Source organism: Parasteatoda tepidariorum, chromosome 2 (assembly GCF_982258835.1).
Source record: "Parasteatoda tepidariorum strain Cologne lab strain chromosome 2, Ptep-v5.0, whole genome shotgun sequence".
NCBI classification, from domain to species: domain Eukaryota; kingdom Metazoa; phylum Arthropoda; class Arachnida; order Araneae; family Theridiidae; genus Parasteatoda; species Parasteatoda tepidariorum.
Window position 1 is genome coordinate 11,543,343 of NC_141756.1, and position 25,751 is coordinate 11,569,093.

Below are 25,751 nucleotides of genomic sequence, written 5' to 3' on the forward strand. Positions count from 1 at the left end.
TGCCATTAAATTCATTTCTCATTGTTTCTAGTTTTCTTTAAAGGTTAAAATTGAAAACCTGAGGTTGAAAATTATTGCGAGCATTTTTCCTATACATTTTATGTGATAAATCAGTATAAAAATATGAAACATTATTCGCGCCTTCTATAAATATGTATTTTTTTTGTTGAAATGTGTTCCGAATCAATGTAATTATTTTCAACTGCATGTAATAAAAGTATAAACCCGAGATTGATTGATTGAATTCCAAATTACTTATTTTCATTTTTGTGTTTGAATGTTTAATGTTTTTTTCTTCCTTTTTCAGAAAGACAATATTTCGAACAAACATAATGGAAAGGCCCATTATAGTAAGAAAATATCTCTACTGTGTTATGAATTATATATTGAAATTAATTGAACTAATCACTTCTGACAAACTTAAAGATTTAGATTAAAGTAAAATCATGATCTAGTTAGGACTTGAATATTACTATTTATTTCTGTCTAATAAATTGCTGTAAGATAAAATCTTTAGTGTATTGCGAATTAAATATTGGAATTAATCGAGAATTTCTGCTTAATATAATCGAATGTTCTATAAGAAGGATGATATTATTTCTGTGTTATGAATGACATCTGAACATTCAAAATAAAATACGATTTTAGTTTTTCTAAATATATTTCTTCGCCTGCGGAACGCATAATGAAATTTAAAGAAAAAGAACTGGAGCTGTTTCTTTGACAAAAATAAAGTAATATCCAGATCCTTGATAATAGAAATAAGTTTGTAGTAGGTGCCAATGGTTTATCTTTCTAACATCATTTCTAAAAGTCTTAAATTTGTTTTCCTCTGTATAAACAATTAATTTCCCTCAAGCATCATTTTTAACTTGCAGTATTCAATGATCGATAAGGTTCAGTAACTGAAATCTGTTAGACTTTGAAAATAATAAGATTATTTTAAAGTATTTTATTTAAAACAAAGTTTTTGCTCTTTTTAAATTATGTAAAATTATAGCCCAAAAGAAAAAAATAAATTCTAATACCCATTTATTTGTATAGCGGTTTAATTTTATGTTTTTATTAAAATCCGTATTTAATTAATTCGAAGAAACATCTCCGCTTGCTCCCGCTCACCATCTCACCTAATTTCTTCTCATTCATCGTTCTTTTTTTTTTCTTAACGTCAATATTCTCCACAAAAACGCGGGACATTTTTGTTTTCAAAATATACAGTTATAGTAGCTTTCTATGAGAACTTTTTGTCAATATGTTGATCGTGACAAAATAGAAGATTACCTAGATTTTAAAAACTTTCATGTGTACTTGAAAAAAATTACCTTAAGGAAAACAGATTGTTCTATTAATAAGACTTACAACAATTCAAATGGGAATAAGCTTGTATAATTTTTTTTATAAAATAACATAAATATGAAAGTTAATATAATATAAAACAATAGATAAAATAAAATAATGTAAAAAATAATATAATAAACATAAAATTCGATACAATAAGTATTAAATATGGCAACATTTAAAGCCTCTCCTTATTTTGCTGCTTTTAATTGATATCTACTCAGCGCGAGCTAATAAAATAAAGAAATAAAGATCATTGTATGGTGAAAAAAAGTTCTACAACAATAGAAAAGTAGTCAATATTTAAAACTAAGAATCTGAAAAATTACAAAAATGCATTTAGGTTCACAATAATCCCTAATGAATTTTAAATCGAAACAAAATTCGCTATTTGAATTACGAAATAAGTTTATAAATAAAAAGGGCTGATTCAGCACGTCTAACTGCAAGTCCGTAGTTACGTTTTTAAGTGAAACTGGTCTTCTTTTCAGCACGTCTAATTTCAACTCAGTAGTTGCATTCCTGTGATTCACAGAGTAGCTCTTACGGTATTACGCCAAGCTTAGAGCAGTGGTGGCTCAGGAGCTACAGCACCTGCCTTCCAACCATGCAAATCCCCGCCATGGCTGGTCGAAAAGAATTTCGAACCCGGCTCGCACTGACCACAATACAAACGTAAAAATATCCAAATTGATTCTCAAATCTTAAAATTGAGTCGGTTGTTCAATGACGATTATAAAATTAAAATAAAAACTTTAATACATAAAAATTCTCGAACAAATGGAATACCGTAAACCGGGGCGAGTCTACCCATCCAGGGGCGAGTCTACCCATTTTAGTTTTATTTAATTTTCACTATTTTAAATAGCAAATAAATTTTTTTTACCGACGGAGGACTTAGTTCAGACTCTAAGGAAGATGGCGCTGCAGTAGTTTGATCCGTTTTTATTTATTTGGTGTCTTTTTAACCAACCTGTTCAAACGTCTTTTGAGAGATTTGTATTGAAAATCAGCAAACTTTTAGTTGGTGCTCCGTAAGTATATTATTATTATTACTATTTTCACTTTGGTTAAGTGATAAACTTATCTAAGACTAAAATTACATTAATTTTATATGAAAAAAAACAAAAAGAATGTAAGTTTTGCTGTTGTAAACAAAAAGCCAGAATTCGCGGGGCGAGTCTACCCATTCGTATTTAGTTTTAATAAAGCATAATAATATAATTTAGAACTTTGTTTATATTAAAATTAAGGTATTTTAAATGAATTTGAGTATATTATTTTAATTCTGCATTGATAAATTTATCATTAATAAGAAAATTTATAGGTTAAATATAAATGTAAATATAAAATATGTTTATTTTACCTACTTTTTTAATTTTTATATTGCAAAATTAACTTTTTTTATTTAATGTAAGTTAAATAAATTATTATTTATAAATTATTATTACCTCCCAAAAGAATGGGAAAAGGATTTTTCATGATTCCCAATGTTTGAATTTCGATTTTGTTAATAGTCTTTAATTATTATTATTTATTAATTATTTAATTGTAAATTTACATTAATTTTATTTTATTTTTATCAACAATAATCAGAAAAAAATTTTATTTTATAATGTTAATGATTATAAAAACAAAACTGTGATCAAAATGCGATAATCGATCAAAAACTCAATTTGTGTTATTTTATGAATAAAAAAAATGGAATATATAATAAAGTTATGAATTTTACTTCATAAATATCCTATATAGTAACTAAAATAACAAAATAGTAAAATTTGATTATTTACAATGTTGACATTCATTTTAGTAGAATGGGTAGACTCGCCCCATACGAGAGATTTGTCAGCAGTTCTATAAAAAAATACAGTAACAGCGTAACTATTAATATTTTCTAAAACCGATTTCACAGCTTTAAAGAGGGATAAATAGCGATTCCGAAACACCTATTAAAATCATTTTTTCTTTAATATTTACAAAAGTTTGACCATTTGAAAGTTGACAAACTGAAAAAATGGGTAGACTCGCCCCGATTTACGGTATAATTTTTTTCTCTCCATTTTCTCCACTGTACATTGTTTTACATTCCTTCGTAATTTCAAGTTTCTAAGTATTATCCTAATTTCTTATGTAGATGGAAACAGGAGATTTTCTGAAACAATATCGATTCTGATTAATCAAGTAAAAATAAAATTAAAGAAACGTTTGACTAATAAGAGTTTGATTAATATCCTTGTCCATATATAGGAGGCTAAAACATAAATACACTCTGATATTTTTCAACTATTTTTTTATACATTTTTAAGTTTTTCATGGAAAGTTTAATCTTTGTGTTCAAAAGTTAGAAAAAAATAGCTTTTTTAACACAGTTTTTGACTTATGTTTACTTACAAACATTATCGTTTCAAAAAAAAAAATATTAAAAGAAAAGAAAAAAGGAAAAAAATTGAAAGAAAAAAACTTTTACCTCTTTCCTCCAAATTCTGTGATTAAATAATATGTTTATTTAATTGACGAACATTTTAAATTTAAAACTTTCCCTTTTCTAGTATACATGATACAATAAAAATGACTATTAAATGTAATGTACTTTATATTATGAGAATACAAATTAAACTCACAAGAAAATTATAATTTTTTTGGAACACCTCTAGGAAAATTACGAAACTTATTGTTTTCATCATTTATATTATTATTCGTTTGCAATTTTCGTAGTTGTTTAGATGAGACACATTCACAACATTTAACGAATTATAACTAATTCCTATCAAATTTCTCTCAAGTCAACGATTAACTTTTAGTTATTTATTAAATTAATGAACTATTTTACGAAATTAATGCTCTAAAAGAATTCTTCAGAGATCTGTTTTCGGTGAAAACACTAAAACACAATTCGATTATTTTTCAGCTATCTTCATCACCATCAGGAGATAAATTGTAAGTATTAATATATTTTTTAAAAGAAAGTATCAATTAGATTGTGTAATGTCAGCATCACATAATTATCTTTTTTTCTTTTCAGAGGCTATATATCCGTAGACGTAGAGGTTTTCGATGATAACATAATGCATTACGAATACGTTCCGAAATATGAGGCAAGTATTCAAAGATTAATAAAAATATGTTGAATATAGTTGCGCTGCAAGCTTTTAAAACAAAAATGCATAATACTCCATCCATACCAAACAGTATCGTCATGTACTATGCACTATATTTCTTTGAAAATATCGTTACTTTGTGAAAATATCTTCATCAATTAGTACAAAAAAATTGTATATGTTTTATTTATGTAGCCACATAAATGTGTAATTAATAAGTTCGTTCCGTTTAAATTAATAAATAATAGCAAGTAAATAAGTACTGAAATACTTTAACATATACTAATAAAAAAGAAGGAATTCATGAAAGTTTTATTTCTTATACAATAATAATATTTATAAAAATATTTATATACAATATAACATTAATTCTTATACAATATAACATTAATTCTTATACAATATAATAATAATTCTTTTATAGTATAATAATAATTCTTTTACAACAGCAATAATAATTTTCTTATACAAATAAAACAATAGTTTAATCTCATTATTTATAAGATAAAAACTTGCTTTATAAACCATAATGCTGCCTATAGTTAATCTTATAATATTAAATATAAAAAAAATTTAAATTATTGACTTATTTGTACATTTTTTTAGGATATCGAAGTATATAGGTGGATTTATTGAAATCTGGCTAGGAATATCCTGTCTACAAATCGTTCAGATCCTAGAATCATTTTTCATTATTGTTAACAAGTCCTTGAAGATCATCAAAACAGATTCAACTAAAGAAAGTGCATGAAATTAGTTTTGTAATAGTAAAAATAAAAATTTGTTACATTTTATTTCAAGCAGTCTATTGAAAAAAATAGCTTTTCAAAAGATACATAGCCTTTGAAAAAAATTACTCCAAGTTTTAGAATGGCTTAATTATTTAAACGGCCCATCTTTGAAGAAAGGCTAAAAAGGGAGTTATGAATTTGACCATTTTGTCTTGTTTTTTTTAACTATATTAAATATTTTTATGTATTTATTTTTTTCGATTATTCAAGTAGGATTTTGAGAGCGTCTTATGAAGTTTGAGATTAATTGAAATTAAAGATCCTGTGTCTTATAAAATGTATTATTTTGACATTTGGCACTAATTCAATCTCCGTCCACTCCAACAATTTGTGTCAAACATTTTCAATCGAAGTTATTGTAATTGTTAATAGTTTGCAGTATTGTAATTGCATTGTTAATATTCTGCAGCAGAGGAGAGTTGGTCCTTATTAAAAAAATTGATAGGGGTGTGCTCAGGAAATGACTAAACTGACCAATCTGGTGCTGGAAAAAATTATATACCATTATTGAATCAGAATACTTCATTAAGTTTATATAGCTGGATTTAAATAATCAATAAGATAACATAATTAATATTAATAATTGATCCTTTGCACTTATTACTAAATTAGCAAATAAATAAATCCTGATAGCGTAATTTTCTTTCAGGGACAAAGACCTAAAAAGAATATAATTATCAAGTCAATCAAGTGCCAAGATTAAAAATATTAGAATTAAATTACGCTCTACAACACCAGTATTATAAAATTAATATTAATTCCCTTGAATCTGAATACATTTATATAACCCGTGATACGTAGATTGATAAGCACATTACTAAGTGATTGAATTATCATTAGAATTACAAGAAAGCTATATGAAATAAACTAAAGATGGATGAGCACTTAACATGACTATAAATGAGACAAAGATAAATAACAAAAACTTACCAAATTTTTTATTTAAAAGGATACTTCATGTGATTTTCAAAAACTATCTGAATAACAATTAATCTATTATGACACTACTGATAGATTCTTATGAATCGATTGAAAAGGATGTAGAAGCACACCATATATCTTTACAAAATTTCTCTCAAAATCATTTTTAGAAGAACAAAATGGCTAAAATCAGCATGCTGAGAGTGAAAATGTAGTTTACACTCAGGACGTCACTCTCGTACTAGTGGGGGTATTTGATGTTTATATTTTAGAGCTCCAAGTTTTCATCTTTCGCAAGATGTTAAAATAGTTTAATAATCCTCACGCACAAACTCATAGTATTGAGGTTTTTCGTTGTTATCTGCTGCATTCGGAACCATTATTTATGCAGACAGAATTTTTTGCTACTCACAGATTGCTCGGTTTTTAACGTAGCTAATAAATTTTAGTTCGTAGCTCGTTGGTTACAGAAATTACAAAAATATGATTTTGATGCCCATAATCGTGAAGGCTCCTCTCATCTAAATGCCGGTGCTTTAACCAGACGCCCTGGCAAGGAAATTGTAACCATTGTTGTAAGGCTGAGAGGAAACACACAAACGAAATTTTCATTCAGGAAGTTACTAATGATAATACTTTATAGTACGCAGCATATTCCTTTTATTTCAATATGCATATATAACCTAAATTAATTAAACATCATTAGCGTCAGTAATAATGAAGTGATTTTCTTACGTTTCACCTGAACAAATAGATTCAAAATTCCCATTAACTTTGCTTTAACTACATAAATACTTTTTCCTATTCAATTATCGTTGATTTTAAATTAATAGTTTTTCAGAAAAACGTTTTAAAAGTAATATAAATAAGAAAAATTTGAAATTTTTGAGAAAGAATCTTTGTGTAAGAATATAGAATATGTCACTTAAAATAATTGATACTTGACGAGCTTGACTTACTCAAAATATAATAGAAAGAACAGCTGTTAACAAAAACAAATGCCACGTTTCAACAACCAATCAGGATCGAGATACTCATACTACGTCACTTACAGGTATACCATTACCGGCGAATTTAAATTATTTAGTGTAGTAATTTGTTTCAAAAGCATACCTATGGACACGTGGTTTTATGTCACTCAGAAAATGATAATTTAGTCACTTAGCTATGACAATCACGTTGATCATTCTGATAAGCTGGGATAACTCATAAAAATTTATTAAGTATTGCAAAACGTGCAATAAAGAAGTTTTCTGATTATAACTATAAGCTAGCAAACTTCATTGATGTTATCGTTAAGATATTTAACAATACTGAGTCGAATATAGTTTACTTTAAAACAACGTCTTCTGCTTAACCAATAAGAAAATTCCATTTTTCAAATGTCTCTGATTAAAAAAAGATAATCGTAAATTGGGCTTTGTTAAATGTTTACAATTTAATTAACTTAACTTTATATTGAATGTCGTATTTTTAAAGTCTACGGCTCACCCGCAATCCCGTATACAAACATATTAATTTCTTATTTTATTATATGTATAGAAAGATAATACTTGAGTTTAACATTTAAGCTTATAAGTACTCGTAGATTAAATATAAATTTTTTTGTTCCCAGTTATTTTGTATTTATATAACTTGTAGAGTTGTTTTGCATTTATTTATTCTGCATATAATAGTTTTGCATGTAGCTGTTTTGTATATAGTTATTTTGTATAGTAGTTGCTTTTTACATAATTGTTTTGTATTTGATTATTTTGAGTCTAAGTGTTTTGCAATTAGTTTTGTATAGTAAAAAAAAATATATAATTAAGATTTTCATAATAATTTGAGCCTAACTATTTATTTATTTTCCTTTTATTGCCTTTCTTTGAGATTTGCAATGCCAATACATGCAGTCCTTAAAGAAGAGGGTATTGTTACAAAGGTTTCCATGCCTATGCGAATATTATTTTTACTATATATTGATTGTACCTAAATCCTGTATACAGACACACTAATTTCTTATTTCATTGTATGTATAGATGGATAATACTTGAATTTAACATTTAAGTTTAAAAGTACTAATAGATTAAATATACATTTTTTTGTTCCCAGTTGGTTTTGTTCCCAGTATTTATATAACTTGTAGAGTTGTTTTGCATTTATATATTCTGCATATAATAGTTTGCGTTTAGCTGTTTTGTATATAGTTATTTTGTATAGTAGCTGCTTTTTATATAATTGTTTTGTATTTGATTATTTTGTGTCTAGGTGTTCTGCAATTAGTTTTGTATAATAAAATAAATTATATAATTATGGTTTTTATAATAATTTAAGCCTATCTTTTTATTTATTTTTCTTTTATTGCCTTTCCTTGAGATTTTCACTGTCAATACATGCAGTCCTTAAAGAAGAGGGTATTGTTACAATGCTTATGCGAATATCATTTTTCTATATATCGATTGTACCTAAAGAGTTATAAGCTATCTTACAAAGTCATGATAATTATGCACCGGAATGTAACCATGAAAATAAGTGAAAAACGTAATCTCGAGACTCAGCTCAGATGATTTTTTTCTTTTTAGTTGGAGAACCTATGCGATGGAATTGTGAGCTCGTAAAAGATAGCTTGAGTGTTAGGGTATCAGTGCTTGCGATGTATCTGTTCCTTATTTTTGTTTTTGTAAATAAACCATTTTTGTATTCGTTCATCAAACTTGTTCACTAAAAGAACCCAACATTAAAATTGAACGTAGCAATATATTGTTGGTAATATGGCAATAATATAATACGTTTCGTATTAAGTTTTAGAATCATGATAAAAACTGGGTTTTCTGTGAATATGTAATGTGTTACCTAACGCTTGTATACGTGTTACATAAAATTATGTTTATCACTAAAAAATACAAATTTTTAAATACTATTTTAAAAAAAATATTTTACACACTGTTTCGAAGAAACTAAAAGGAAAATTTATTTGCTTTTGATTAATTAAAAAAAAGTAAGCGCAATACCATACACATATTTTTTGCAGTTTTATTTCTTCGATTTTGAAAAAAATTTTATTTATGTCGAATATATATTTAAAAAAAAACTCTACATGTTTTTCAAAAGAGGTCTTTTTTATAGTTTTAATTAGGAAAAAAATTCTATACGTCACTGTAGTGCAAACCTTATGGAACTACTTTAGCTCCTAGAAGCCGATAATATACTTTAACTGAGAGGACTAAACTGTTGATCGAGGCTTAGAATCCCACCTTGAACATTACATTATTTACCAAATCCCCTCAACGCATGAGGAGTTTCCAATCTGCTGCACAAATTTTCACCAAGCGGAATATAACCCCAAAAGTCTTGTGAAATAAAAAAATATATTTTTTCTTTTTTTTTTCAACGGCAGGCACTGAACTTATCGTTCTTTTTAATCGAAAGTACCGGAAGTGTTGCTCATTTTGTGTTGACTGGTGAGCACGTTGTGACCAAAGCCACTGCCACAGATACCAATGGGCCACATTCACACATCACACTCAACTGAAGACGAAACACGAAGAGAAACATCCCTGCCCTGAGCGAGATTCAAACCCGAAGCCATTGGCTTCGCAGTCAGGCTCGCTAACCACTCGGCCACCTGGCCGGCCTTAAAATGTTATTCAAGATATATTTTTGAAAAGAAATTCGTCAAATATATTTTCTTGAGAAGCTTTTCAAATGTTTCGAGTATAATTCGGCACCTTCTAAATCCCTTTTTTTATGTTTTTCGACTGTTTTATTTTATATTATTTTCTTGACCGTACAAAAGCCTATTGTTTTATGTAAGAATAATAGAATGATCCTTATCATTTTATTCCTTCAGAACTAGAAGCTATTCAATAAAATATAAACTACTTAATCAAATCACGTTCATACACGTTTTCCAGTGCATTGAATGACTAAAGGCATCCTGTTTTCCTGGTTTCTGATTTTCCAGGGTACATGTTCTGAGTGTTTTAATTTCCTGACCACGGAAAAGAAAATTGAAATAAATCATTGAAGTAGAATGATCTTCGAAAGTAATTAGTCGGAAGCAAGCTCCTCTTCATTGCAAATGCCAATAAGAACTTTCCGTGTTCATTACGCTGATGATCTTAATACTGGAGGCAAGACGTTCAATGAGGCAAACTAAATTGTTCCTAAAAATAGTCAGTGGGAGAGCTTTTGATGAGAGAGAGCCAGTTAATTTCCGAAGGTGATCAGAGTGCAGAGGATGTGGAAGCAGGATCTTGAAGTTATCCAGTCCTCTACTTTAATGAAGATGAGTGTTAATAAAAAGTTTTTCATTTCGAAATGCAAAATGACGATAATCTTGTTATATTATCATGTCTTATTGTTTGTCTAACTGTTCAAAATGTTTATGATTATTTAAATATTTTTTACTGTTTTGCAGTTTTTTTTTTATTTGAAATATAAGTTTAACCCACTGACGGTTTTGATATTTTAATTTTGACCTCTTCCAAATGGTTGCAATATCTAGAAACTGCGGTTCCTGAAATAGCCGCTTGCCTTTTCGAAAACCCCTTGCCAAACGGTAAGAGATAATTCCTCCCCCCTTACAATGGAAAACGGTGGTTTGAAGGGCCATTTTTCTCCTATTATTTACTTGACAGGTGGGGTGGTTTACTTCTTGAGGTGTTGTAATTATAGACTGTCCACTATTCACTTTGCTGAGGTCATTTTGAACATGAAATAAATACTTTTGCAACCTGTTTGAAAATATTTCATATGATCTGTGAGTGAGCATGGAATCTCTTGCGGAAAAAAAAAGAAAAAGAATCAAGTAAAATCTAGCGTTGCGTTTTAAAATTTGCTTTTATCAATATTTTTCTCTTTATCATATCATTGTCCTTTTTATTACAGTATTTTTTGTCGATAACGTAGAGTATTTTATATAGAATACATCAAGATGTATCTAAAAATAATCCGGCATATTATGTAGAAGTGCAAGTGTTTAATTAATTTGGAGTAATCAACTTTCCCATTAATAGTATAAAGACAGAAATATTCTTTGAAGTTGTGCGAAATATTTCAAACAAACCTTTTTTAATAATTCATTTGCATTAAATCGGTTATTTAAAAAATGGCATGGGTATTTTTTTTTCTAACTTTTTTTTTTTTTTTTTAGAATGAAATATTAAGTATTTATTCTAGAGATAAAGTAAATATGGTAATAAAATTTCGGTTTTTATTTTTTCAACAATGCAAAGGTTTATTTAGAAGTTATAAAAATAGTAGTAAAACGAAAATAAAATAACTATTTTAATTATTAAGTCCATTCAACTAAAATTCATTTAATAAAAGTTTAAAATAAAGATATCAATTTTACGGCTCTCGTTTTTTCTACATTAAATAAATGTTATGACAGATGAATAAAGAGTCTAGTTGTGATGCAATTCATTTCTTTTCTGTACAAATCTAAATTTATACCTAAAAACATAGCAAACCCAATGCTAACTCGATTTAGTAAAATATGTGACTTATGCTCACTTTGAAATTATCTATTTAATTTCTAGATATGATGAAAGTTCGTATGAACACTTAGTAGCAAAATAAAAATTACTAAATATTTAGTTTTTGTTTCTTCAGCTGTTTAGACTTTAACTCTTTTAATTATTAACTTTACATATTTCATGAAACTATATCTCGTTCATTATAACTATTCAATAATACTTTTATATTTACTCCAGCACATTAATTTGTGTAATTTAAGTCCACTTTACCTTAATTGAGTTATTTTATTGGAGTTTGTTACAATCATCAGAAGTTGATGGTATATTTTTATAAATTTACTATCAACACATAATTAGTAGAGACTTTACTTTTAACATTTAGCTCCCTTATTTTCTCTTATATTTTTGTAAATCAGGGAGGGACATCAGATTGACTATATATTATAAATCCCAAAGCTTAGGGAGCAATTAGAGTTGAAAGTTAAAAGCTTAATTTACATTTTTTAACACATCCCTTTATTTTTTTATAAAAAATAATGCGCAATAATTTATTTGAGATTTTTGTAAAACTTTTTTACTATTACTTGTCCTGAATACTCTATACTAAGAAGCCTATTCCAGAACGTTTTTCTATCGTTTTCTACATATTGTTAAAGTTTCCCAGGGTTTCAAAAATTGTATGTAAATTTCCATTCATTAATTGTAATTTCCATTAATTGTAAATTTCCATTCATTCGATTTCTAATGTTAGCTGCATGATATCTTCATTTTATTCATTCTAGTCAAGTTCAAAAACTTATTCATAAAAATCCTCGTTATCAGAGTAAATGGTACTGAAATTACAGTGCGCCGAAATGTCTGTATGTAGTAAGATGACAGTACTAAATCTTCCTTCTACTCACTGATACATGTTACTAGTAAACACCTTTCTATTCCTTATCTCGCTCCATACATAAGGTGACAAAAATGATTAAGTACTGCAACTGTACACTCATACAACAGTGCAAATAATACAATACAAATTCACTGTCAAAACATCAAAGGATATTTTTTCCTTCCATATTTTAGTTCTCTTGTCTCCCGAAACTCCTTCTCATCGTTTTGCCATAAAATATATCAAATTTGCAATATATGTCAGTAAAAAAAAAATAGTAAAAGGTGAGTACAGAAACAGATTATATAAAATGACAAAATAATTTATAGAAGTTGAAAATACTTAAAGTAATAATATACTTAACGGGATATCTTCAGTCAACGATGTTAAGATAAGATGTGATTATACTACCTTTTGCTTCATTTTATTCATTAATTTTTTTTAATTTGATTCTTAGTTTCATAGTTTGTATCTTACTTTCATTTTTTATGTTTTTATTGTATCTCTGAAATTTAAGTAACTGAGATTTTAATAATTAAATTTTTTGAAATTTTTGAAGAGCATATTTTGGGTCATACAAAATACCTGTTTTTGAATTGTACTCACTGTATCCATAATTATATATTCTCTTAAAATAGTAGCGGGAAATGAAAAAAATCTTACATTTGGCTGAAATAAGTTGAAAATGTCCCTAAGAAAAAAAAAAATCGAAAATATTATCGCCTTTATTTATCGGAAACTATTTTAATGCTTTCGTTTCATTTTCAGATTTCGTCATTCATTACATAATTTAAGAAATTGTAAAAAAAATCATACTCTAAAATTCGTATATTATTCTATTATTATTAAATTAATTGAGCAATGATGGCTCAGTGGTTTAGGGAACTGAGCTATCATTATGAAGTACTAAGCTTCGCTTTTCGGCTAGCAGCCATCCCAGCTTCAGTTCGATGGGTACTAGCTTGTCAGGGAAGTAAAGGTTGCCTGTGCGTAAGGTAGATCATCCAGTCACAATTATGTCATTGTATGTGGAGCCTTAACTTCAATGAACCTCTGGATCACAGCAGACTGTTGCTGAATACTTGATTTAATTAATTATTATTATTAATGAATAAGTGTTAAAATTAATAAGTATTATAAATATTAAGAGCATATTTTGGGTAAACGAATTCTAAAAATAAGATCTTGTTAGTTTTAAATAATTTATAAAATTATAACAAATTTGTGTACATTACAATTCTTAAAATTTCACATTATTTTTTTTTATTATATATTAAAAATTATAAGCGATTATTTAAAAAAAAAATTTTTTTTTCTAATGTTATTTCAAGAGTTTGCACAAAAAGTTATAGAACTGCTTATTTCATTTCAAGGGTATGATAAATAAGTTTAAACATCAAAAATAACATAACTGAAGGGGGGAGGGTATCTTCAAGAGCAAAATGCGAAAAAACAAATTACGATACATTTCACCTAATATTAGATATGCAGAAACTTTTTGAAACTTAAACGTCACAATATTATTATACTGGTTATTATATAAAATTCCAAGGCAAGGAAGACAATACTATATGTAAATCATTTATAAGCATTATTTTCAAATATATCATTTTCTTATTTTTCATACATTTAGGTGAATCACTTTTACCGAGATTTATTGCACTATATTTTCAAAATTAAAATCAATCAACTGCATTGAGTCAATTTTAACCTCTTACTTTTTTTAAAATCAATTTTAATCTTTGCGAATTAACATTAGATGAAAATTAGTTCTATTTTGTCATGTAATTCTCTTCCCATACCGATTTCTTTATTTTTTTTCTTTCCTTTTTATACTAAAAAAAAATGTTTCAGTTAAATATATTCGAAAATCCTTTCGCATTTTCTTCGAAAGCAAACTCTATTGTGTATTGAGTATTTCTACCCTTCAGGTGATGGAGTGGACATCAATTAACCATAGCTGAGAAGGGAGTGAATTTCACGCCCATTTCCGCAAGTAAGGGGGAAAGCATTAGCGACTTTTCACGTGCATGGCCGTTTCGCCGGACAAAAATCAGAGGCTTTTTTTACGTGCAGGACCATCTATAGGAGAAAAATGAAGGGAGGTTTTCTACGTTCACGACCATTTGCGAGCGTAAAAAAAAGTACGACTTTCTACGTGCAGAACCGTCGGTGGGTTAAAATAAAATCTATCTATATATTTCTCTTGCACGGCGAAAAGCCTCTTTACAACTCCCCGAAAGGCAACGCTGGAAAATCGACCAATGATTGCCGCTAAAAATGTCACATGCCAAATCTAGATGAGATGGCTCAACTTATACCGCTTTTAAAAACGGTAACTGAAATAACCAGAAAGAGCATAAGTTAGGCAGAAGTGAGTAGTCTTTGTCGATTCGATAGATCTCCATTTTAGTATTTTGTCGAAAGCGCTTTTTTTCACGAATTTTTATATTGCGAATTTATTTGACGATTTTTGATTTATATCACGAATTTATTTGTTTTACAAGAATTTATTTGTTTATGCAGGTTTTTCCATTGCAATTCACTTATTTCAATTTTTAATAGACTTAATTATAGCCAAAATTTTAACTTTTTTTAAGGAGATATCAGTTTTTGAAATTTTATCTTAAGATTTTATACTATAGCACATTTCTAATAGGCTTAAAGAATTACATGTCATATATTTGAATTCAAATTTATTTTAATGACTTAGTATTTACTAAAAGATGTCATTTTATTTTAAAAAAAAGTTGTTATATGGATTTGAATGATAGTTTGAATTCTTAGAATTTTGTGCATTTGCAACGTACCTAAGTTAGTAGCGAGCGAAGCGAGCTTGGTTTGCGAAGCAAACTATATAAGATTGCGTAGCAATTTTTGGGTGTTGGCGGGCGTTAGCGAGCAGGGGGCGCAGCCCACTAGTATGAGTATATATAATAAATTGGGTGTCAGTTTAAACACTTTCATTGCAAAACAATTGGACACTGAAATTCTCGAAATTTTTTTCGTTTGTGAGAAACCGTTTCCTGATACATAATCCCAGTGAATATTTCGTCAAAATGGCGAAATAACTATCGTCACTTCTTTAAGGAAATGAATTTCGTCATTCCATTTTTTCCAAAAAAGGAAAATTAAAACAGCATGATACCTAACTTTTTCTAATAATCACTTTTTCCTGGGTTACATACAGCTAAGTCAATGTTACCATAATAACACAAGAAAGACTAATTTATTTTTCTTATATTATGAATGTAATATTATCTTTTCTTTGTATATAGTGGAATTTATTACATAACAGAATTAAATAAACTCGAGAAATGAAATTATGACAGAAATACTATTTTCAAACAACAGAACTGGAATCTAAGAGAAAAGAATAGAAAGGTTCAGAAAATTTTTTGTTAAAAATCACAATACAAAAAATATATGAATTTAAACATGATTATTTATTTATTTAAGTTGATCTTAATTCAATAATTTTTGTTGAAATGAAATAAAAAATTACATTTTCAAAGCTATAGATCTAAGAGAAGTATTACTGGTTCATGTTAGAAGCATAACCGAGCTAAAGTTAGCAAAATATTACAAAAACGGTAAATTATTTATTGTGGAAGATCAGTTCTTCAAATCTACAGTTCACTAACCGTTTTATTTTAGTGCTGCTAGAAGTCTCTGATGCTCGTAGGTCAAAAAGAAACTTTAAAAAAAGCTTTGCGATGATGTCACAGTGGATCGCTCATAAAATGGCCAAGAAATTGACTTCTTCCACACCCATACGTCACACCCGTTTATAGGGCAGACATATTCATACATCCATCCATTTATCCCCGGAGCTTAATTTTGTCCTGAAACTGAGAACGATCTTACTTCAATCCAGTATCTCCAGAGTTATGATTTGTTGTGATGCATGGAGGACTCTGTGACCAGACAGATATAAAGTGCACCAGTCACCATTAACTGTACGACGAGTCTTCGGCCAGCTGGACCCTTTCTCACGAACGTGAGTCCAGCATCTTACCAACCAGGCTATTCTGGCCCGTTATTCGTTTAGAATAATGTTGCTAAAAAAAGAGTGATACTAGTTATTTGACGGAAGTCAAAACAATATAAATGCCCTTCTGACTCGATATTTCTGTTTTACAGTTTTTGTTTTGCAGTTTCTGTTTAACTGTTTATTCGTTTAAATAAAACTCTTTAAAGAATTTCTTACTTCCTCGGATATCTTCATCGAATGATTAAAATTATTATTACTCTGCGTTATAGATACAGTAATATGAATTTTGAAAAGAAATATTATGTTTATACAGGTCCCAAAAAATATTAATAACTTTTGATTTAATAATTGAATTTTCACAAAGTAAGACTCAATTTAAAGGTTTGAGAGTCTAACCTCAAACGTGCTAAATAACAGGTGCAGGCGATATTCTATTTTACTGAATCTGACACGAAAACGTACTTTCTAAATAAAATGACCTCTTTTTAGACAGATTCTTGACCGCAGACAAACTGACATTTTATGTTTTTAATTTCGAGGTTATCAATAGTGATATTGCACAAAGAATATAAAATTATCCCTTAATTTTTTTTAAATATGTTATTATAAATATATCTCATTTTTGTCGTATTTTATTAACAAAGCAAAACTAAGAATTTAAATTTAAAAATTCCCCATCCTCCATTTCTCGCTAAACTGAAAAGAGGCAATATAGGAGAAAAAACTCTTCGAAAGTTCTTTGTTTTTTTGGAAATTTCCTGTCAAATAAAAGTCGTCTACGGCTTAACATGTCTGCTTCCAAGTTCAAAATGTCAAGTTTTGGTATTGTATTTTCTATGCAAACTTTTCTTGTTTCATTCCAGTGCTTGGAGGTATCTGTCACTTTCCATTTATTTAAAAGATGTCGTTGCTTTCCGTACTTCGAAAAAGCCTATTAAATTTCATTTTTGATTTTCCATTCATATTTTACAAGAGAAGTACTGTAGACGCAGAAATAGGCAGTTGAAGTTATATTTAATTCCATATTGCAAATGGCATTTGCTTTCAAAAAATATACATCATACTATTTTATAAAGACGGTTTTTTTGTGCTATAATTTTGTGCATTTTAAGCATAGTTCTTTTATGAAGTTTAAGCTTAGTTAAAGTGGTATTCATTGGAGAAAGTCTATTTAATAAAGAATATTGTTAAATGAATGTTGAATTCAATAAAAGTGTCATTTCATTTCTATTTCTTTCCGTATTAAAGTATTTTTATTTTCAATGTTAATTTTTGCATTGATCATTTTATATTTTTCAAAAATTTTTTCCCCCGAATGTATTTTACAAACCTGAAACATTTTAGAGCTCCACGATAAATATTTATTTTAGTTATAACAATCTTTACGTATAGCCTTATACTATAGTTCTTATGTTAACGAAATTTTAGCTGCCTATAAAAGACTACTGATTTTTTTCTTAAACCTTTTCGCTGGGGTCTGAAAAGCATAAGTTAACATTTAAGTACTTTTAGCAATCGTTAATAAATTAGCCATATATCTTGATTAAAAAATTTGAATCTAAATTTAACGAATAATTAGCAGGAACTATCTGGTTTGCACCCAGAGGCAAAAATAATTGACCATATAGCACAGGGGTTTACGAGCAAAGTGTATATGATGTTTTTAATTATAATACTTAATATTATTATGAATAAATAAGTATCGTTATAAACAATGATTATAATTTGAAGTACAATTTTTTTATCATTATTAGAACAATAAAAATAATTTGAAAGTTCAAATACAAACAAATCCATACTTAATCCGAGGAGAGTTAATTATTCTATTAGTTTCATACTACTCAGTACTTATTACCATTACTCTTTCATTCAATAAATTTTTTAAAATGAAAAAGTATGAAAACAATTTTTTATCACTCCTATTCCCAAATTTGCTTACCTTTGAATGATTTTTTAAAAAAACTTAGTATTCCAATCAATTTAAAAAAATTGTAAATATCTATTCTTATTCTCTGAATCAAGAAAATAACAGAATTAAAGAAGAAAATCTGTCGATGCATTGATATTAAAAACTAAATCTATTTTTTATGAATCGAAAAAAAGTTTTAGATATAAATTTTTTTTATCTGGAAATGATTTATTACAGCTTAAAATGTTGAAAATTTCTTTCGAATATGAGATTTTTTTTTGTTTGATAAAAACTCATTTATGTTTAATGGCTGGGGCATATAATAAATTTTTCAAGGTTTCTGTTCCAACATTTTTTTCGTATATTGCGAAAATAAAATAGAGTTTTAGTCTAAAGTTTTGATGTGGGTATTTACTCTTCCTTATAAAAACTAAAATGTGAACGAAAACTAATAAATCTGACAAATAGCAAACATTAAACGGATCAAAAACAAACTGTTTCCTTATAAGTGAAGAAAAATTGCTCAAACAAACCAAAGAAAAACATACAATAAAACCTAAATTCAAAGAAATGAAACATTTTTGAAAGTAATGTTTTGTGATTATTTATTGCTTATATTTCATTCAAAACGTTTTAAAACTACAAAAATAATTGTTCATTATTTTATTTCACAAAAGGAGTTGAACAGCCGACATATATTTTTGGGTTAATGACTATAGAAGTTCATTTCCGTAACTTCTAACTTTGAATCCAGAATATTAGATTTGAGTTCAATTTTGATTTTTTGATGAAACTATCCTTAATTTTCGTTACACAAAGAGAACACCATGAAAGCCTTCTACAGTTTGCTCGAAAGCGAGGATATTCTAACCCATAATCCGTCTGTGGTTGGGGTGTACGGGTGGCGGAAGACCAGCCAACGCTGGATTTCGAACCTATGTCCCCTCAATTGCAGTCAAGAGCCCTAATCCTTGATCTAAAACAGCTCTTATTCAAGTCTGTGTTAATAGCGACGATGGAAATCTTATTCGTAAGAGTTACTTTAAAGACAATAGATAATCACAATTATAACAATGTAGTTAACACAATAGACCTCTTGATCAAATAAATGTATGTTTAAGATTGTTATTCTTAGCTGCAAAGACTAGGCACCATTGGCTTGATTGTTCTGTGCTTTCACTTATTAAAAATACTGTACAAACTTTTAACAAATGAAGTTGTAGTTGTCTTATGTTACTTGCCAATATTGACAAGTCTATCTTAAGTTAGAGGATGAGCTTCTTCTTGTTTCCCAGTGGTGCCGTCCATAGTGAAGAACTCAATATCTGCCACATACACATGTCATAGCCTGTTTTACAGGGAGGGCGCAATCACATGCCATCCAACCATCCGCAGATCATAATTTTGACATGAACCATTGATTTTGACGGTTAATTTGCAATCCAGTACTTCCAGAGGTATTTATTTGTCATAAGAAATTGGAGAACTTGTAACCACGGCAGATTTAGCACCAGTCACCATTTTGTTTAAAGGAAATCTTCAGCAGTTGGGAATGGAACTCATGCCCTATTGGACATAGGCCTAACGTCCTGCCCATCTGGCAATCCGGCCAAAGAAAAGTGAAGTAAATATCTCTATTAATTGCAGTCTCAACAGTATTATTCAACCTTTACAATAAACTATATGGAAAAAGTAGGCACAATGTTTGTTAATAGATGAATATAGTAGCCATTCTCAACTTCTATATGACGTCAAGACCTGCTTTCTTGACTGAAATATAATATTTACGTTTTGAATGCTTTCATTTTTAAAACAATGTAAAAGGTTAAGGAAATTTTTGAGGAAAATACTACTGTAAAATATATTCTCTACAGTACAATTCGACTTTTAGTCAACTATATGAGGAAAATATTCTACATTTTTGTCAATTAATGACCATAGTAGCAATTTTCCCATACAATATACTGACTATTTTCTGACATACTTTATTTTATTTAAAATATATTTTCGAAGGAAAAAACCAAGACTTATCGCTAAGATTCAAATCCATTTCACCTCATTGGGAGGCTCTATACCCTGAGCTACCACTACTCACATTTAGATCAATACGTATTTTCAAAATAATAAGTCTTTCGTTATTTAATACACTCTACATTGACTGACGAAATTCATTCATTAAGTTTCGGGGTTCCACCAAAAGAAAGTCGATCGTTTAGGGTTCAAAAACCAAAATAAATTGGAAATATAGAGAATAAAGAAATCTATCGTAATCTTTAACAATCAAAACTTTATTAAGAAAACACATTGAACATTTGCATCAATAAAAATAATTAATCATTTGCATTATGTTAGGTGATTTTTATCAAAATGCATAGTAATTTCTGAAGGATGAAAGTTATCAATTGGAATTTATGAATTAAATATTCAAAACTTTATTAAGACACGTTTAATATTTGCATTAAAGAAAATAATTCATCAATCAATTAAATTATATTTGATTTATATCAAAATGCATGGTAATTACTCAGTGATAAGTAACCAATCGACTTATCAAATGTCAAGCAAATATTAGATGAGTTTTCTAACAGGTACCAAAACTAACTATAAGATTCTTAAATATGTATTAAATAAAACAATATGATCGCAATAATAAAATTTCGTGAAATATTGCACTATATATAGTTAAGTTTCAAACTATTTCAATGATTTTTTTTTCGGAGAAGAAAAGATAGAAAACTCAATTTCTTGGAGGTGATGTATGAAGGGTTGATAACTCACGACATCAATTCTGGAAACAAAAAAAAAAGAAATGGAATTGAAAGGAGACTTTTTTCCCCTCTTTAATTTGACATCCGAGAGAGTCAATTTGATTCCCATTTGTACAGAGAATCGAAAATTACTCAATATGATTTGTTTTTTGGGAGCCTTTTAATCTGTTTCATCGCAAACAATAATTAAACACATTTTAAATTCAAGAAACCTAAGCGATCTTAAAGACTATATTTGAATTTTTAATATCAAAAGTTTAAAAAAAAATTATTGTAACTGTAAATGCATAACGTGAAAAGTCTTTTTTTTTTTTTTTGTTACTTAATGGGACACCTGCATGTGACGTAGAGTGGGTATCTCAATCCTGATTGGTTGTTAAAACGTGGCATTTCTTTACATTAGCAGCTGTTCTTTCCATTCCATTTCGAGTCAGTCACGCCCGTCAAATATCAATTCTCTTTAGTGACACATTCTATATTCTTTCACAACGATTTTAATTCTTTCAATAAATATATATATATATATTAATTCTTTCAATATATATATATATATATATATATATATATATATATATATATATATATATATATATATTTTCTGCTTTATTAATTTACTATTAAAAATAAATTCGCATTTAAAATATGCACGCATTTTGTCAGTTGCGTAATAAAGATATAAATATTTCAGTTCTTAAGTCTCTGTAAACTGAATTAAAAAAGTGTAGTATAATTTCCATCAGCTTTGGTTTTGTTAAGCTTTTTTTCTAATTAGTCTTAATTTTCCCCTGTGCTACACGTCTCATTTTCAAAGCAGTCAGATAGTCTGAATTCGATTTCTCAGGAACTATTCAACCGATTTTGCTCAAATTTTGTATTTTGCTGTATAAAACTACATCATTTAAAAGGATGCAAAACATTTTGCACCTTACAACTTAAATTTTCTTTCGAATTTTCTATTAATAAGATAATAAAAATAATAAATATTTACGAAAAAAATTTTTTAATGGAATAATTTTTGGCGAAACAAATTTCATAATTGTGGGCAAAAACTTTTCAATGCGCTTAAAAAGGTCTTGAGATTCAGCGAAATACACAAAAAATAAAATTAACATTAAGGGGTTCAAACCTTGGAGAGCACTTCTGACCAAACTATTGGGACCATATTTCCCAGGTTGCTGTTACGCAGAATATTTTGGGAGTCATAAAGCTGAATCTATTGATAAAAATGTTTATTCAGAGAAAGTACGCTTTTGTTTCTGTTTTCGTAACTTAGTTATCGTCTGCAAAGGAGTGACCCCACATGATTAGCGTATTCGAGCTCACTCCTTTGAGCCATAAAGATTGAGTCCTAGAACGTGAAAATCCGATCATTAGATCATAAGTAATTCGGGGGGCCCATTTTCTTTGCCTCACGGTACATATATAATTCCTAACTCAATGATTCTTACTTGATATTGTCTCGCAAAATAACCGAATCTTATGTGTATCATATCTTATAGTAATTATAAATATTTGTGTTACTAAATACCAAAACGGTTGAAGTTACTTTTATCCAAGAGGTGTAAAGTTACTAGGTGTTCCAGTAAGCCAGGGATGGTCATACCTTTTTGGTCGAAGGCAAAAACTCTAGAAAAAGAAAGTTTGGTTGGTCCTGTAGAAACTTCTAAAATAATAATTTTAAAAAAAAACGATTTACAAGTTTTAATTTAAATATTGAATGAGATGAATGAAATTGAGATTTAATTTTTAAAAGTTCCTTATATTGAGGTTCGGAGTGAGATGTGCTTATTTTAAGGAACGAGACGAAATGCCTGTCTGTTAGTCTACTTCTGAAAGGAATGTCTCCAAGGTTCAAACTTTGTCATATTTAGAAACAACTGCTTCAGATGATCGTTAGATTACAGCTCAATTAATTCAAGCTGCAAATCCTACCTCACTGTTTCATAATTTACGTTGAAAGGCATTGCAAAAATATCTAATTCTGTTTGAATGACACTGAAATCTTGACATCTGAAATTAAATTCAAAATGTAGTTTTTTCAAGCCATCTTCATACAGATGGATGACAAAATGATACGAACACCTGTAAAAAAGTGTGACTTATTTCACACCTGCAGTACAGCCGTGCCACCTACAACAGAAGTCTGTCACCTAGTGATCGTGAAGAGGAAGCCATCAGTCTCTCAACATTAGTCACCTGAGTTGCATGAGTTTATCTAACTAGCTTTTATAAGGGGAAATGTCTGATCTGTCAGAATTCCAGAGAGGGATGATTGTTGGGGCTCGTTTAAGTGGAGCATCGGTGACAGAAACAGCAAACCTTTTAGGGTTTGCAAGAAGTACTATATCAGCCGTTTTGACAGCATACATGAAAGAAGGTAAGACGAAGTCTTCAAAGCAAAACAGTGGCCGAAAATCAAAGCTTGATAATAGGGATAGACGTGTCTTGAAGCGCGTAATAGCTCGAAAACAGAAGCAACCGTTATCCGAGATAACATCAGACATGAACAGTCATCTTCAGGACCCTGTTTCAACAAGTACTGTTCAAAGAGAACTTCATGCAACGAACATTTATGGGAGAGTGGCAATTCGTAAACCCTTGGTGACAGCAAATAATGCTTTCAATCGCCGTCAGTGGCGTAGAGGTCACAAAGGCTGGTCCCCACAGCAGTGACAGCAGGTAATATGGTCCGATGAATCATCCTTCACCTTATTTCAGACCATCGGACGCGTTTATGTCAGGAGATCACCCAAAGAAGCGTTTGATCCCGAATGCCTCTTACCAACTGTGAAACATGGAGGTGGCTCCATTATGGTTTGGGGTGCGATATGATGGTGTGGTCTTGGGCCACTAGTACGTCTGCATGGGAGAATCAAATCATCCTTTTGTACAGACTGTATTCCCTGGAGAGCGACCGATTTTTCAAGACGACAACGCCCCTATCCACACCGCTAGGTGCGTTTAAACATGGTTCGAAGAGCATCACAATGAAGTTGAGCATCTCGCCTTGCACCCTCAGTCTCCGGACTTAAATATTATTGAACATTTGTGGCAATATTTGGAGTCTAAACTTCGTTCCCGATTCCCACCTCCATCAAATCTTTTGGAATTAGAGGCCGCTTTGCTAGAGGAATGGCTTAATACTCCTTTAAACGTTGTCCATGACCTTTATGCATCGATTCCACGTAGTATTAAATCTGTAATTCAGTCAAAGGGTGGTCCAACTCCCTATTAATAAAGATTTTCTGATATTTCACAGGTGCTCGTATCATTTTGTCACCCATCTGTATTTCTTAAACTTTTCCTTATTTACTGAGGGTAATGAATTTAACCTTGAGGAATAAGTCGTTCTTAGCTAGCTGCCCAGCAAACAGATTAAGCTTCAGTTTAAAAGCTTTGAGATGCGCCCAGATATCATCGATGAATTGATTTTTCCCTTGCATCTTCAACATTCAAGTTGTTCATATGACAAAGAAGATCTGTGAAAAATCTGAAAGCCATTCTGTATCTGCTAATATTTTGCACTCTGCTGAAGACTGTTTCTCATGGAAGAACGACACAATGTCGTCCTTCAGCTGCCAAACTCGCTCGTAAACAAATCTTGCACTATGCCACCTTACTTTCATGCAATGAAGTACATTAGAGCATTCAGATTGCACGGACGGAAGAAAATCTTGGAGTTACCCGTGAGTACGCCAATGAAATCGAATAGCTTTACTACTGCATTAGCACAGGTTTCATATTCAATGCAGATTTACACAGAGCATCTTGGTGTATAACACATTGTGGAAAACTAACGTTATTCCCGGAATAGTTTTGATTAAAGAGTCCAAGGAATCCAGATTTTTTCCAGTCATACTTTATTGCACCATCAGTCAAAATATTACATACCTTTGAAATGGCCACTTATAAAATTAAAAACCTTTCTTGAAACTCACGAAAAATATCACATCCGGTGTTAGTTCACTTTAAAAAACGCAAACGCGCCAGTACCTCAGTAATTTCAAAGCTCTCATCAATGGCTTCGATTCTAGAAGTCACCGCTTTTCGCAATAAGCTTACAGCCTCAAAATTATTTCTCGTGTCTGGACATAAAATATACAAACTTGAAACATTGTTTAACAAACTTCCCATCACCGAGAGATTTATTATTTTTAGCAATATTGTATGATACAATGTTACTTGCATGCGTAGCTGCTTCTTGGACACTTTTTATCTTCTTGAAAAAATTTGGTCGGCCTGATAATTCTTTAAGGAAACTTTCTGCATTTTGTCTTTTTTCACATTCAGACAGCGCTTCGTAATTGGTATTCTTGTGTTGGGCTGTAAAATGTCGGTTAATGTTGTATTCTTTAAGAACTGCTACAGCTTTGTTGCCGATAAGACATTCTGGTTTATTTTCTACAACTGTAAAAAAATGTTTCTAGGTCCATTCATCATTGAACGCATGGCACTGAATTTTAAATCAACTTTGCATTTTTAGTAGCTATTTTGGGGTTAAAAATTTTTACAAATAACTCTAAAAGTCAGTAGCCATTTTATACATTTAATAATTACATCATTATTTACAATGATTTTATGTGTGCACAATCATTC

The 25,751-nt window shown here is 29.4% G+C and overlaps 1 protein-coding gene across 1 annotated transcript in view; it reads left to right on the plus strand.

Moving 5' to 3' along the window:
* LOC107446456 (uncharacterized) overlaps nucleotides 1-23,355 on the plus strand; it is a 92,224-nt gene extending 68,869 nt beyond the window's left edge. The window contains exons 10-13 of the mRNA XM_087156470.1: nucleotides 308-350; nucleotides 4,247-4,275; nucleotides 4,361-4,433; nucleotides 23,272-23,355. Coding sequence (XP_087012596.1) covers nucleotides 308-350; nucleotides 4,247-4,275; nucleotides 4,361-4,433; nucleotides 23,272-23,355 — 229 coding nt within the window. The remainder of the gene's footprint in view (nucleotides 1-307; nucleotides 351-4,246; nucleotides 4,276-4,360; nucleotides 4,434-23,271) is intronic.
* The last annotated feature ends 2,396 nt before the right edge of the window (nucleotides 23,356-25,751 follow it).